The 16237-nt window shown below is 35.4% G+C and overlaps 1 protein-coding gene across 1 annotated transcript in view; it reads right to left on the reverse strand.

Moving 5' to 3' along the window:
* LOC148956926 (uncharacterized) overlaps positions 1–16237 on the reverse strand; it is a 160892-nt gene that overhangs the window by 12818 nt on the left and 131837 nt on the right. Inside the window, exons 7-8 of the mRNA XM_089087789.1 lie at positions 3551–3707; positions 1592–1728 (exon numbers count right to left, since the gene is read on the reverse strand). Coding sequence (XP_088943915.1) covers positions 1592–1728; positions 3551–3707 — 294 coding nt within the window. The remainder of the gene's footprint in view (positions 1–1591; positions 1729–3550; positions 3708–16237) is intronic.

Genomic DNA, 16237 nt, shown 5'->3' on the forward strand with positions numbered 1-16237 from the left:
ATACTGGTACTAGTTTGTTAGTTTTGTTGAGGCTGTAAAGTATCTTTACAAGTACATATAATAAAGATATGATTTGGCTGTTTCCAATTTTGAATACAATTACATATGTAGTACATATGTAATACCACATATGTAATTTTGTAGCAGTTTTGTACTTAAATTTTGCGGTTATAATAGTACATATAACGTTCAAATTTACATATAATAATAATAATCTTTATTCGTTCCCTTTATCACACTGTAATAACATGGGTATCGTCAATTTAAGCACAAAAAAAAGAAAAGCACAAAAAGACACAACACCAAGAAAAACACAAATGATGAACCATCACCTCTATTTCAGGACACTATTGTTGTAACATCTGACGTAGTAGGGCACAAAGAATTTTAGATATCTTGTTGTCGAGTGTGTAGGCGGGCACTCCAACATTTTTTTTCCCTCTTTCAGAATTGCCAACCTTGTTCTGTAGGCGTGGGTCTCTGAAGTAAACCGAGTAAGGATATTTCGGTGTGTTGAGGGCTTCCGGATGTAAGCTCAAAACTTTATCAGCAGTTCGTGCCTCCTTTCATCCAGGGCGGGGAGCTTGATTTCGCTCAGGATTTGTTCATAGTTTTTATAATTCGGCACAAAAACTATTTTGCAGGCTCTTTTCTGAATTTTCTCCAGTTCATTTCTGTACTCCTTTACAAGCGACGGGTGCCAGGCAGGACAGCCGTACATCATTACGGTCATTACATAGGTTTTATAGCACGAAAGCAGGAGTTGCTCTGTCATTCCAAACCTTCTTAGATTTGCAAAGGATTTTCGAAAACCAGCTGCCTTTGCTGTGGTCTGGCTGATGTGATCTCCAAACGAGAGATCATCACTAAATGTGATACCAAGTATTTTTACTGATTTCTATGTTTGAAGAGGTGCAGATTCATTTATGCTCTTCTTCTTCTTCAGGAAGTTGACATGCATTACAAAGCTTTTCTCGAGGCTTATCTGGAGCTTCACTTGATCTATATACTTTTGAAGATACTACATATATAGTTTTGTTTATTTCAAAGGCATTATTGTCTTTGAAATAAATTTCATTCCAATCTCAAACGGAAAAAAAGTACGATCGTAAGACCACGAACACTCAGTATTAAAATACGCATAAAGTGGGGTTCTAACGAAAAGCACTGAGGAAAATTTTTTAGAAGATTACTTATTTCTTAGGATTTTGTAATTATCGGGTGAAATTCCTGGTCAAGTTAAAGCATTCGATTGTGATTTGAATTTCAAGTAATTTATTATACTTTAAAACTTTTAGCTGCAAAACAATACAAGACTAACAAAAGTCAGTTTTGAAAAAAACGACAACAAATGGTTAGAATTAAAAATAGTAAAGGAAACAGTAATAGCGAAATAAAAATAAGAAAATAAAAAAATTACTATCAGCAATTTTACAATGGAATACAAGAGTCCTAAAAATTCATAATGCCCAAGAATGCAAAACTAATAGAGAACTATTTGTGACGGCTGGTGGTATTAGGATGTCAAAACTGAAAAATATTAGACTGAATGAAGGTATATTAATACAGTTCATTAAGATTATTTACTCACATATGACCGTGTTTCGGATTGAGCAGGCTAGTTGGGCTTTGTTAGCGCTTTGGGGTACTAACACACTTCCATCTAGGCTGGACAATACTTCCATTTGGCTCGTGGCAATTCCAATGTTTAAATCAAGCGCGAGAAACCTTAAACGAAAAACAGGCAATAAACTTGAGAGAACTGACATCATAAAAAATTGACTCGTACTATTTCCATGAATTAGTTTTGGAAAACTCGTGCTTTACTGAAAACACAAAATCAGCGAGACAAAACATGATTAGGAGCAGAGAATAAGTCCACTGCAGAAAAGAACAAACTCGTTTGAAAGGCTCTCAGTTGTCTTTCCTTACCAAGTATTCAGTAAATTTTAGCACATAATTTTAATTCTTTCAAAACCTCAAGTAAGATCATTTTTCAGTAGCGTAATTTTTCAAAAAAAAAATAAATACATGCAGTACTCTTGCAAATTACTTGAAAGTGAATGGTGTTCAATGAATTCAAACATTTTATGTTTTTAATAGCCTTTCCAAATTCAGCAAAAGCAACTAGGGTTATATCTTTTATGTGTTCAGTATTAGGAAGTACGAAGAAATGATATAGGGTCCTTAGAACCATTAATATTCTTGATTTATATAAATAATCTCTCTAATTGCTTATCATAGAATTCAAATAGTTAGGTATTTCTAGGTTTAGCATCAGAAGGGGTAAGACATCTAAACATTTGAAAGATATTTTTGATAAGTTTTTATATTTTCATAGTCACTCTGATCATTTGTGATCATCATCTGATCATCTTAGTACCTTTTCAGGTACTAAGATTCTATCATTTATTCGTAGGAAGGAGAGTGTCCTGCTTTTACCCGATTCTTTTTAAAAGTTTTCCGGTAAACGTTTTCAGGTAATGCAAAACAAAGCCATCAGAATCTTTGATACTTTCCTTAATTGTCCTGCATGACTCCTATGTCTCCCAGAGGTTGGGATTCTCTTCTGATTTCCTTATATTTTAAGACTAATTTAGCTTAAACACTTTTCGTTGTAAGCATTTTAATTATTATTTCATATTTTGATATGTGCTGGCTTCTTTAATATTCACACTACAAACCTCTAAATGACAGGTTTTCCTCAATTTCAGAATACCCCCCGCCCCCCAAAAAAGTGCTTGAAAACAGCTTAAGATCGACTGATCTGCTAGGCTCACCTCATGACAACACTGAATAAACATCAGCATTACAAACAGTGCCACGCAATATTTAAGGATTTCTCCAGTCAAGCATCTTCGATCTCAAATTTCTCGATTTAAGCTCAAACAGCTTTCGAAGTCTTATGTTCGGTTTTCCATTACGAAAAATGAGTAAAAATAACAGTATTGCTATAAATACTTTGTAGGATGGAGGGTTTTCTGTAGGCATTTTGCAAATACGTATTTTTCAGTCATCCCCCCTCAAACGTTGAGAGTTTCAACTAGATATCCCAAGGCGTTCTTGGATTCTTAAATATTTACTCCCGTAGCATTTATAACTACTTTTGATCTGGACTAGTTGAAAATATCCAAAAAACATTCTTGAAGGGTCGTTTATAACCCAGCAGCAGTCAAGTAATTCAAAATAGAACTGTAGACTATATGTATTGAGGAGGATTGTCACCCTCATAAGTCATATGGGTGCTTTTTAACTCCAAAGCACCTATACGATTAATAGCTGATTTTTTGAAAAAAAGCTTGCGGACAAGCAAATAAAAATGCAATAGCACACACATACAATTGATTTCATGTATATACTAAATAAAAAAAAACAGTTCCTTTTTTATTTAGTAGTGTATTTTGATTGTTACCAAATAAAGATATTCTAAGCTTTCGAAGCAAGCGAAGAAGTCTACATGTTTCTGCCTTTTATACATGAATTGCTCTGACCATACTTGTTCTACCATCATACATGTAACAGAAACAAATAAAACAACAGGAAAACCTACCCTGCGAGTTCAGTTTGTCGCTGGACTTCTTCATTTGAAAATGTGAACTGGTCAATAACAAATAAAAGTTCAGTATCTGTTTTTGGAATCTCAGTCGTGGGAAGTGTAGGTAAACCAGTGCATGGTACGAAGTCGTCTCTGATTATTTCTTTATTATCTAAGAAAAGAAGAATATAACATTATTGCTCTATAATATACAGTTTTAACAACTGCTTATAAGCAAAGGGAGCGAAAAGGGCTGAGGAAAACTTACTGACTTAAATTAGGTCTCCTGCCGGGTGCTACTTGGCGTAGAGAGTGACGTCTGCCTCCTGCATCCACTTTGATCCATTGCAAGGGTTTGCACTTTACTTGGTCTGATAATTGGCATCGCTAGGATGGCAATACGATGGCTAGGATACGCTTTCAGACCATCGCTTCTTTGGTCGGCCACGAGGTTGCTTCCAATCGGCTTTGACAGGGTCAAAGTCGAAGATCATCTTTTCAGGTAAGTGCGCGGCATTAAAAGTATATGTCCAAACCACCGTAAGGTACGCTCCGCTGCTTGGGTAGAAAACCGGGACTGCTTGGTGAGATGCAGCAGCTTCTCGTTACTCACGAACTCGACCCAACGTAGACCTATCCTTCTCAGACTCTTCGACTGGAATCTATCGATTGCCATTAGGGTTGCGGCTGATGCTTGCCAAGTCTCAGCTCCGTAAAGCATCACAAAACCGACGAGGGCGTTGAAAATTTGCAGTTCGGTTGAACGACTGATATTCGGTTTTCGCCAAATGTGACGGTTCAACCTGCGCATGGCAGAAGACGACCTGGATAGCCTTGCTTGCAGCTCGGGAAGAATGGAGCCATCAGAAGAAATAGTGGATCCCAGGTAGGTAAACCTTTGGATAACTTCTATGCTAGTTCTTCCGTCCAGACTAACAGGAAAAATTACAGCAGGAGAAGACGGGTCTATGGTCATAATTTTCGTTTTGTTCCAGTTTATCTGCAGTCAGGGATACAGCTCTGTCTTTATTGCAAAGAATAAGTGACATATTTCCCGCAAAAAATCAATCAAATTAAAAGCAATCAAATTCATTTTTTTTTTTTTTTACAAAAATCGTTTATAATGTCTAGCGAAATACCACCATTTTGAATCAAGACGTTAAGGAGGATGCAATTTTAAAATAGAACCAGTGACATTTGTGCAAAAGCGAGCCAGAGGTATCAAAACTGAAACAAAATTATTACACTCTTCTTTTTTTAAGTGAAGACCAAGTGAATTACCGTACTGAAGTGACTCCAATTTCACTTAGAACATTCTGCTAAGGCAGTGGTTTCAAAGTGGTCAATATGGACCTAAAGCAATCTATGGGATCCGTCAAAAAGCCATTGGAAAATTAAAATCGATTTGGGAGTCCCTGTACAACGTAATGGAGTCCGTACAAGGTTTACATAATAAAAATGTGACACATTTTATTAATATGAAGTTTTATTAATGTGAAGAAAAGGTTTGGAAGTACAGTGTCATCAGAATTCTTATACTGTCCTCAAAAGCTAGAAAAAATTTCTTCCTTGACTCTCCACTAAGTTCTAAGTGGGGTGTGAGATTTTGACTTGATATACGTCACATGTGCAAAGGGCAGATAGCCCAGAAGCAATAACAACAACAGCATATGAAAGTTAAAATAAATACCAATAAAGAAACTATTATTGATCTTTTCATACCAAGTAAAATACTAATCAGACAGTTCGTGGTAACGAACTGTAAGCAAGGAGCGACCCGGCTCAATAGTAACTGAAACTTTAAAAAAAGGAATTTTGATACCAATAGATACATCAAAATAATCAGGTTATTGTCCTGATTTTAAATATGTAAGTGTCAAAAATTTTAATCCTACCTTTCAAAGGTACTTGCGTGGGGAGATGTGTCTGATTTTCGAAAAAAGGGGGAACCATGGCCTAAACGGCAGGGAAACCTAATGAAAATAGCACTATCAGATTCGGTACATCAGAAAGCTTTACTTTAGAGGTTTCAAACTCCTATCTTCAAAAATATAGAATTTTGTATTTTTTGCCCGAAGAAAGATCACGGATGCGTGTTTATTTGTTTGTTTTTTTTTGTTTTTTTTATTTTCCCAGGGGTGATCGTATTGATCCAGTAGTCATAGAATATCGCGAGAGGGCTCATTCGAACGGAAATTAAAAGTTCTAGTTCCCTTTTTAGGGGATCAAAAAAATTAGAGCGCAGCTTTGTCCCCTCTCACGCTCATTTTATTTCCCCAAATCAACCAATCAAAATTTTGAGATAACCATTTTGTTCAGCATAGTCGAAAATCTGAATAATATGTGTTTGAGGATGACTTAATCCCCCACAGTTCCCGGGGGAAGGGCTGCAAGTTATAAACTGCCCATTGTTTACATATAATATTGGTTATTGGGAAGTATACAGGCGTTTTCAGGAGGAATTTTTTTCTAATGGGGGGAAGGGGTTGGAATAGGGGTTACGGGGGAGTATCTTTCCATGGAGGATATTTTATAGGGGGAATGGACATTTCCATGAAGGGGGTGCCAGATTTCCCAGCATTATTTAAAAACCGATCAGAAATTAAATTAAAAAAAACAAGTTTTTTTCAACTGAAAGTAAGAAGCAGCATTAGAATTTAAAACGAACAAAAACAATTCCGTATATGAGGGAAGTTATCTTCTATTCAAGAACACACTGTTTACACTTAAGTTTTTTTTAGTAATTTAGAAAGAGCTATGTACTTCGAATCACCAGTTTTGGCGTCTCGGAGACATATCATTTAAACAAAATTCAAAATGTAACACAGAGAATGAAGTACTGACTAGGGGGCGAACTCCCTAATATACGTAATAAAAACATATATATATAGAAATTCGTTATGTAAGTTAATTCGTAAGCTACGTTACAACAAAATTTCGAGAAAGTCAATTAGCCCAAAAAAGGGAAAATTAATAAGCCAATTTCGTCTTAATTATTCATGTACGGTGAGCCAAAATCAAAGCTGCATTAATTCAAAAACGTTCAGAAATTAACTAAAAAAAAAATTTTTTTTAGCTGAAAGTAAGGAGCGACATTATAACTTCAAACGAACAGAAATCGTTCCGTATATGAAAGGGGCTGCCCACTCCTCAACCTCTCTCTCTTTACGCTAAAGTTTTTTATTGTTTTAAAAAATAAAGTTGTAAGACACAGTCAAACTTTAGCGTAAAGAGCGAGGCGTTGAGGAGGGGACAGCCCATTTCATATACGGAATAATTTCTGTTCGTTTCAAGTTTTAATGTCGTTCCTTACGTTCAGTTTAAAAAACTTGTTTTTTTTTAGTTAATATATAAATATAGACAGGTTCATAAAATATAAATAATAGCAGGTATCGCGGTGAGTGAGGGAGGTCTATAAAGGAGTTATACTTTTGTTTATTTGGTTTATTTCCGTGAATGCTTGAATTTTTTTTTTATAATATTAGTATTATTGTATTCTGCTGTTATTTAATTTTACATTATTTATTATTATTCTAGGAATAAGGCTTGGAAAAAAAGAATAACCTACCCGTGTTTCATCCAATTTGGGCATTATACCTCAAGTAAAGAAACATTGCTATGTAAATAGCAAATTTATTTCAAAATTTGGGGAAAAACAAATGAATCACTTTTTAAAGAATATAAGGTTTTCTAAAAATAGGACTCGTTATACACAAACATAGGATAAAATAATTTTATAAACAATAATGTGTATTTTCATTGAGGTTTTAACGCCAAGAATAGATAAAAATTAGGTGAGCCATTTATTGTTTCCCCCACTGTATATATTTTTCTGGATCATATTTTGCCCCTTTTTTCACATAACAGCATGAGTAAGCCAAAGAAAAATGCAGACAATACAAAGTAGCCACAACTAGATACGTACCCACAGAGCTGGGGGAACCTCCAAGCTTATCCTCCCTAAGTCTCAAACTTTTTAAGATGCTTCCGTACTTTCTTGTACTTTTCATTTTCCCCTGTTTTTCCTATGTTTGGTCTTTTGTCCTATTTTTCGTCTTTTCCCTATTTTTGGTCTTTATTCGAAATTGGTACCAACTTCAGTGAGCGGGAGGATGCGGCAAAAGACCGTGTACATATAACAGTATGTGACGCGATCACTTTGTCACTTAAAAATGGCACTAAAACCTATGATTTTCGCCTGGCTGGTGAACACGTGAAATATGGTTTTATTCTGTCACAAGGAAACGGTACTTTACTTTTGTGTCTTCTATGTAATAAAAAAATATCAAAAAGGATAAGTGACAAAAATGATACGGACTTTCATATTTTTTCTAGCAATCTAGGAAAAATATTTGGAAACACAGACGTTCCAAGAACTCATAGGGAATAACATTTGAGACGGATGACTATGGACTGCTTGCTGGTCATAGTAAAAATTATATAAAAACAAAAGTTTTCTGAGGGAAGTAGAGAGCGAACTTGAAACTTTGAATGAACAAAAAATTTTCTTCACTGTTTATCTAACATATATCTAACACACAGAAATCAACTAATTATACTTCCCCATTTTTATAAGACTATAGAAAACTGGTGCTTTACTCAAAACACAAAACAATATGGGAGTTTTGGTATAGTAAAAGCAAGCCGATTAAGGACACTTTTTACTTTATGAATATAAAGCATTTTAGGATTGTTGCTTATTTTTTTTATTTTTTCCATTTAATTTGGTATCGCTTCTGCACAATGGATCAGTCCAATGATTGGCCCTCGTTTTGGTTCTGAAAAGAGCATCCCATGATTAATTTGCAGACAAATCTGAAGTGAAGCCATCTTGACAGTATTAGGATTATAAACCCGCTTTAGAATTTGTATCATAACTTGAAATTTTCCGTTGTATAGAGAAGAATAACCAGTTTCCCAAAGTTCATATTATGACTTATTTGATCTTTATTTCGAGTAATACTAAAGTATATTTGCTACAATTTAAAATTGTATGTTACTCACTGTTGCTATTATAGCTGGTGAGACCAAAATTTACCTGTTAAACCAATTCATTATTTCTGTATGCTGTTCAATGACTTTGCAGCTATTAAAAAAATATTTACTTTTATCCTTTGTGATTTTAAGATAATTTTAATTGTATGCTAAAACTTATTGATATCACAGCTGGTATAAGGCTATGAAAGGCCTTATAGATTAGTTTCTTGTTATGAGGCTACGTTCCCACCTTAGATATTCTTTGTTGTTTACACTTGAATTTTTCAGTGATGTTTTCAGTAATGCGCAAGTTTTCTCTAATCCCAAAAACATAGGGAAATATAATTAGTTGGTTTATTTATATTAATGTTATTGATACATGTTAGATAGACAATGAAGCAATAATTTTTGATGTTTTAAGTTTCAACTTTGCGCCTTACGTCTCTCAGAAAACTTTGTTTTTGTAAATTAATCTTTGCCCGTTTTTACTTTAAATTTAATGTAGAAGCAACATTGACGTGTTCTTCTTTTTTTTTCGGGGGGGTGGGCGAGGGGGGAGGCGGCCATTCATATTCAGAATAATTTATGTTCGTTTAAGTTTTAATGTCGCTCCTCACTTTCAGTTGAAAAAAATAATTTTTTTTGCAATTTCTGATCATTTCTGATCTAGGAGAGATTAGACCCCCATCAAAAATACTGAAATCAACCTCGACAGTTACGGAAGATTTTCAATTTAAAACAAAAAGTTTATCATCCATACTTTATAAAACAATACATGTCTTGGCACTGGAACCAAAAATACATCTCGTGAAATAAGGTAGAAAATTTTCAGTGAGTTTTGTAAAATGTTCAGAAATTTTCCAGAGAAAAGGCTATGATAGCTGGGAGAGTAAGCTTTCCAAAACAATTTCATGTCGTAGTACTATTGAACATTAAATTATCTTCCTGAGAACCAAAGAACAAAAATACCGTACGTCTTATAGATTTCTAGGAAATAATTCGGGAAAAATCTATGTCGGATGCCGAATTCTCATTTTTGTTGTTATGCTTAGTAAAATGGTTTTGGTCACTTCAGGTATTTTTTCTTAACTTTTTAATATGTTTTGCAAGTTTAATGCCATGCAGAGCAAGCAAGAAAACATGCACTGTTCTATGTTAAAATGAATTCCACAGTAAGAAATAATTTCTAAGATTGTTATCGCGCAGAGATATCCTTGGCGTTCTAGAAGTAGCTATTGTTCTAAATAATATTTTCAAGGTTTACCTGAAAATCCTACGGAATTTAACCAGACAACTAGAAATGACAACAAGGAATGTAACCTGACAACTAGAAAAATATCACAGAAAAAAAATGCAAATAGGTTTTTTGCACTATGATTTCTCTATATATATTACAAATAGTTTTATCCGGTCTTTTAAATAGTAAAATAAGTAAATAATTTGAATAAGTAAATGTAAGTGATAAGTAACCTTTCTCTTAATATACAACTTTGAGTGGTTCCAGAAACACATGCCTACACTTCTCCAACCTCTAAGTGGCAAGGGGTTGGGACATGGATTTACTGATCTACTAGGAATGTAGTTAGAAACCATGAAACTGGATGACCTCCATCCCCTTTTGAATGAAAATGCTTATTTTAAAAATTATTTTAAAATATTCTACATTTATTATAAAATTTAATGAATTATCAGAAAAATAATCATATAAAAGGCAAAAAAACAATGATTGAAAAAAAATGCCCGGTAAGGACTTTAACACTTAACATTCCGATTCAACGTCTAACAAGGGTTGCTAACCGGTGAAAAAAAAAATCACAAGATTTTAGTGTTTTTTTAGTGATTTTTAGTGATTTTCTTCAATAATCTAGTGATTTATGTGCTAATTTAGTGATTTTTTGTTTAAGAAATATAGAAAATTACTAAAAATAGTGATAAATCACTAAGGGTGGAAACCTTGCGTGTAATGCTTTATTAACCGGGCTACGACGTCTGATAATCTAATTTAATCTATCGCCTTTTGTAATTCCATTATTGCGTAACTTATAGCCCTTTCCTCAGGGACTATGGAGGGTCTTGTCATCAAGGAAGGTCTTTGTTAAAGACAAAGAGTTCATAACACATTATAGCAGTGGGAGCCCTTTGGTTTTGAACGAACGTATAGGGGGTATACATGAAGTTCCTAACCTCTCAAGACGCTGATATAAGTGATTATGTACACCTGAGTGTTAAGTAATACTACGTGGAGTGTTTTTCTTTGATAGTTACGTAATTGCTTACTTATTCAAATGTTTTATTCGAGGATTTTTTGGTTGTTACGGAATTTTTTAAAACCTAAAGGTGTAGGGAAAAAACCCTCAGGGCCCACCAGTCAAGCAGAGCACCCCCGGTTGTAAAAATTGATCTTAGTCCAATGTTTACTTATGTAGATGACATAGGTTTTTTGGTGATACACAAGCCCTTGTTTGGGTTCTCAAATTTTACTTTCATTGCTGCTAACACAGACAAAGCTGTCCCGTTATGTATAGATTCCAACACGAACAAAGGATTCTCGCTAAGCAACAAACAGCGTTATGCAAGAGATTGTTATTCTCATAGCGGGTAATGGACCGGGTCATCCTATTTGTCCCCTGGGGGACTATAAAACCCGCATCCAAACGTGGAGGACCATCAATCTAACTGTCGAGATAGATAGTGCACAACAATTTTTTTGAAAGGATTTGATCCGAGCATATTTGCTGGTGAGGTTCTATGTACATTCAGGGATGCCCCGTTAATGAGGTATCCCCCCATTAAAAAGGGGGGTGAGCATACTCAAACTGATAATTTTCTATGCAAAAAAAACAAGTAAAACCCCTTTCCCTGCCCCGCAATTCCATAGCTCCATCGGTGGTATAATCATATTTCTCGCTTATAGGTGAGTTAAATAGGTGAGTAGAACTTTCAGTTTCCCCTCTAATGAGCATCCAAAATTATCTAGGGGGAATACGGGGGGATTTTTCCGCGACAAACATTAAAAGCACGAAGAAGAATAGGGAAATATTTTTGCAAGACAGTGGAGATAATTTGGATGAATATTGCGGCCCTACAGATTGCCGAAGATTGTTCTTTTCGGCCAACCATCTAGGGATAAACGGAAATCAGGTCGTCCCCGTCTGGGGTGGGAGGACGTCATAAAGAAAGATTTAAATGAAATGGGAGTTTCGTGGGCGGGTGTAAAAAGGGAGGCTTTGAATAGATTGGGGTGGAGGAGGATCGTGCGTAGCTGTGTTGGCCTCAGGCGGCTTGGTGCTATGGTGAGTTGTTAGTAGTAGTAGTAGTAGTAGTAGTAGTATGTTCAAGGGCCGTCCTCAGCAAGACAAAAATGTATAAAAGAAAAGTCTCACAACAACATACGACCAATAAAACCAAAAATTAAAAAAATTTTCATAGCAGTCCTAGCATCCTTACTTCAGCGAAATTCGACTGATAAAAAGTAAGGTAAAACAAGGCGATGCAACGAGATGAAAGAAAAATCATTTAAAAACACGTTCTTATTGCTAATCCAGTGTTTTTGGCAGCTAACCTTAAAGTTCTTTTTGTGACCGGTTCTGTGTTAATGTCTATTGGTTTTTTAAAATATTTTGTAAGATCATTTTTAATTAAATTTGTGTATAGAGCATTTAGTGTATATTCACCCAAGTCTCTATTTAAAAAAAATATTATTATTAATCTTAATTCGGATTTCAATTGATTCTCGGACTACCTGTTTTATGCCTAGGTCATTGCTAATAAGGGCGGATTCATCAAAAAGTATATCGTGGCTAGGATTTTCGAAAATATGGCTTCCTAATGCAGAATCAAATGAAACAGAAGAAATATTAGAATTTAGAGCTTTGGCTATATAATCTTTATACTGTTGTATGCGTTTTTTGAAATTCTGGTGTGTTCTACCTACATAATATTTGCCACAATCTCATGGTATTTGATAGACCCCTCTTTGGCAAGTAACTGGGGTTTAATCTTTACCAGAATTTAGAAAATTTATGATTTTGAAATTATTTGGGAATACTACATATAGATTATTTTGTGTGCAAAGTTTTTTATGATTTGTAGTGATTTTTGGGGTGTAGGGGGAGGTAAATTATGATTGAGGGTTTGTCCGAAATCTCACATGGTAAACTATCATTAATTTTACGGGAGTGTCTTTTCAGTCTACAGTTAATTACACTATTAATAAATAAAACAGGATACCCATTTCCAAAAAGCATGTCCTTGATAAAGTGTAGTTCTGCCGTGATGTGGGAATCAGAACAAATGTTTAGGGAACGATCAACGAGGGATATCCCAACCGGATGCTCTTTTAATTTGTGGGGGATGGTTTGACTTAAAATGCAAATATCTATTATTTTGTGTTGGTTTTCTATAAATAGTAAAATTGAGTTTATCGAAGTTACGAATAATTAACACATCTAGGAATGGGATTTTATTTGCGATTTCGATTTCTAAAGTAAACTGTAAATTTCTATCGTATGTATTAAGGTGATCTGTTGTGAGGCTTTTTTCTTTTATATATTTTTGTCGTGCTGAGGACGGCCCTTGGACATAGGGCCGAAATATTCATTCAAATTATCTCCACTGTTTTGCAAAAAGATTTCCCATTTGTTCTTCGTGCTTTTGTAATTTGTTATGGAAAGGCAGCGTGGTCATCGTCGCTATCTTCGATTTTTCCGAGGGGGGAGGGGGTATTTTCTTGTATGATATTTTTTCCAGGGGTATTTTCTACGGGGGGGGGTGTTTTTCAAAATGAAAATACCAAAAAAGCATTTTTCAGAATTTAGCAGGGGGATAGCCCCTGCGCCTCAAATCTTTTCAAATTCTTTTTCATTCTGTTGCATACGAGTTTCATTGAATATTAAAGAAAGTGCTTTCTGAGAAGGACCAATTTTTTCTACTTGTAAGGTTTGAAATATTCTATAAAATTGGCACCAAGTCTTCTTAGTGACCTATCATATTTTGCCCCTTTTTTCACATTAATTAAAATTGGACTCTGATCAACTTGCGAGGCCTCCGAAAAAAGTTCTTATAATAAGAGAAATGCTAATAATGATTTTTCGCAGAATACTGGCAACTTGTACTTGTCTATTAAACTCATGTTTATCTATTAAACTTATTTCCAGAATTAATGAGAATTTTATATCTTCCTATTTGAGACTTTTTATCTTCCTATTCTTCAAAACATTTTTCAACTGTGAAAAAACATTCTGAGCCATGGCTATTCTACTTTTGACATCTTCACAGCTCCCACCGTCTTTACTAATAGTACTACCAAGGTAAGTGAAGCTGCTCGCTTGATCGATCTTTTCGTTCCCCAAAGTCACCTTTTCATCTTCACTTATTTCTAGCCTTAGTGACCTAGTCTTCTTAGACTAGATTTTTCTCCAAAGAAAAAAAAAAGATGAGTAAGTCCTCTCTCAAATACTCCACCTGATAGGAGCACTAATAGCCCAGCGATTATTACAGCTATATTTTCCTTTTTTGGAAGGCAGGAGGTAGAGCTAATGGGCCTTTGCGACCAAAGTTTCGATTCAATTTTGAGGGTTCGCCTTTAATAATAATAAGCTCAACTATCTGCAAGAATATTGACATTTTTGGAGCCAATTTAGAAGGAGCTTAACTCAGGAATTAATTATTCCTGTTACGGGTATGCAGTTTTCCATGTGATTAGCTATGGTAGGTTGCCCCTAGTCTTCTATGTATGGCCGTATATCTTATTATCGGAATAGAAATTATTCTGTATATAAAATGGGCTGTCCCCTCCTCAACGGCTGGCTCTTTACGCTAAAGTTTTTTATTGTTTTAAAAGATAAAGTTGTAAGACAGAGTCAAACTTTAGCGTAAAGAGCGAGGCGTTGAGGAGGGGAACGCCAAGAATAGATAAAAATTAGGTGAGCTATTTATTATTTCCCCCACTGTATATATTTTTCTGGATCATATTTTGCCCCTTTTTTCACATTAATTAAAAAAACTTTTTCCACAAAATAAGTTTTTCAAAGAAAAGAAAAGAACTCCATTTAACAAAAAATTAGCAAATATAAAATCAAATAATCTACCAAGCGTGAAACTACCATAAATCAGCATCGATAAATAAATGAAACCCAAAACAAATAGAAATTACAATAATTAACCAAGTGAAACTCAAAACGAGCAGAAATTAACATAAGTTGGGCGCAAAACCCCTATGCCTTCCCAAGCCCGTAACAAAATTTGCCCTTTACTGAAAAATATAAATGTTTTTACTTTTATAACTCTAATAAATCACATAATATTAACATTTTAATTACTAAATTTCAGTATATGTATATTAAACTGACAATGCACATTCATGTGTGTGTCGTCTCTGTGTTTTTGTCGTCTCTCTGTGTGTGTCGTCTCTGTGTGTGTGTAGTCTCTGTTTGTGGGTCGTCTCTGTGTGTGTGTGTCGTCTCTGTGTGTGTGTCGTCTCTGTGTCTGTCATCTGTGTGTGTGTGTCGTCTCTGTGTGTTTGTCGTCTCTCTATCTGTGTCGTTTCTGTGTGTGTGTCGTCTCTATGTGTGTATCGTCTCTGTGTGTGTATCGTCTCTGGTTTATGTTAGGTTAGGTTAGGGGGGTTAGTTGCCCTCAAATCACTTTCGACTATTAAAAAGGGTACTATCCCATTGAATTACACATAAAATGATTCCTTTTTTAAATATTTACGACAAAGATTTCAATAAAAACTTCGTATGCCTTCAAGGCATATCTTATAATCCTTGCGCTGAGGGCTGTGGGGGATTGTACTCCTCAATAACATATTTTCGATCTGGAAATTACCTACACTGACCAAAATGGCTATCTCAAAATTTTGATTGGATGTGTTTGGGGAAATGATGGGCGTGGGGGGGGGGGGGCTAGTTGCCCTCCAATCACTTTCGACTATTAAAAAAGGGCACTAGCTCTTTGAAATTGCAATCGAATGAGCATTTTTTGAAGTTTTTACGACAACACCTTCTATAAAAACCTTATATGCCTCAAGGGCGTAACTTACAGCCTTTGCCCTGACGATTATGGGGGAGTGTCATCCTCAAAAACATATTTTCTATCTGGAAATAAACCACGCTGAACAAAATGGCTATCTCAAAGTTTTGATTGGATGTGTTTGGGGGAATGATGGGCGTCAGCGGGGGGGGGGGGCTAGTTGCCATCCAATCACTTTCGACTATTAAAAAGGGTACTAGCCCTTTGAATTTCCAATCGAATGAGCCTGTTTTGGTTTCTACGACAACGCCTTCTTTAAAAACCTTAGATGCCCTCAGGGCATAACTTAAAACCCTTGCCCCGAGGGTTGTGGGGGAGTTTCCTCCTCAAAAATATATTTTCTATCTGCAAATCAACTACTTTGAACAAAATGGCTATCTCAAAATTTTGATTGGGTGTGTTTGGGGGAATGATGGGCGGGGGGGGGGGGTAGTTGCCCTCCAATCACTTTTGACTATTAAAAAGGGCACTAGCCACTCAAATTTCCAATCGAATGAGCCCTTTTCGAAGTTTCTACGACAACTCCTTCGATACGAAGTGCCCGGGTATGGAGAAAAACAAAACCAAAAACACATTGTGCCCACGACGTTCTTTACTTAGGCAGCGCTAGCGCGCTGCCTATGATAACAGCATGAGTAAGCCGGAGAAAAATGCAGACGATACAAAGTAGCTACAACTAGATACGTACCCACT

Source organism: Artemia sp. Qi Xiang Cuo, chromosome 1 (assembly GCF_049724085.1).
Source record: "Artemia sp. Qi Xiang Cuo chromosome 1, ASM4972408v1, whole genome shotgun sequence".
Classification (NCBI taxonomy): Eukaryota; Metazoa; Arthropoda; class Branchiopoda; order Anostraca; family Artemiidae; genus Artemia; species Artemia sp. Qi Xiang Cuo.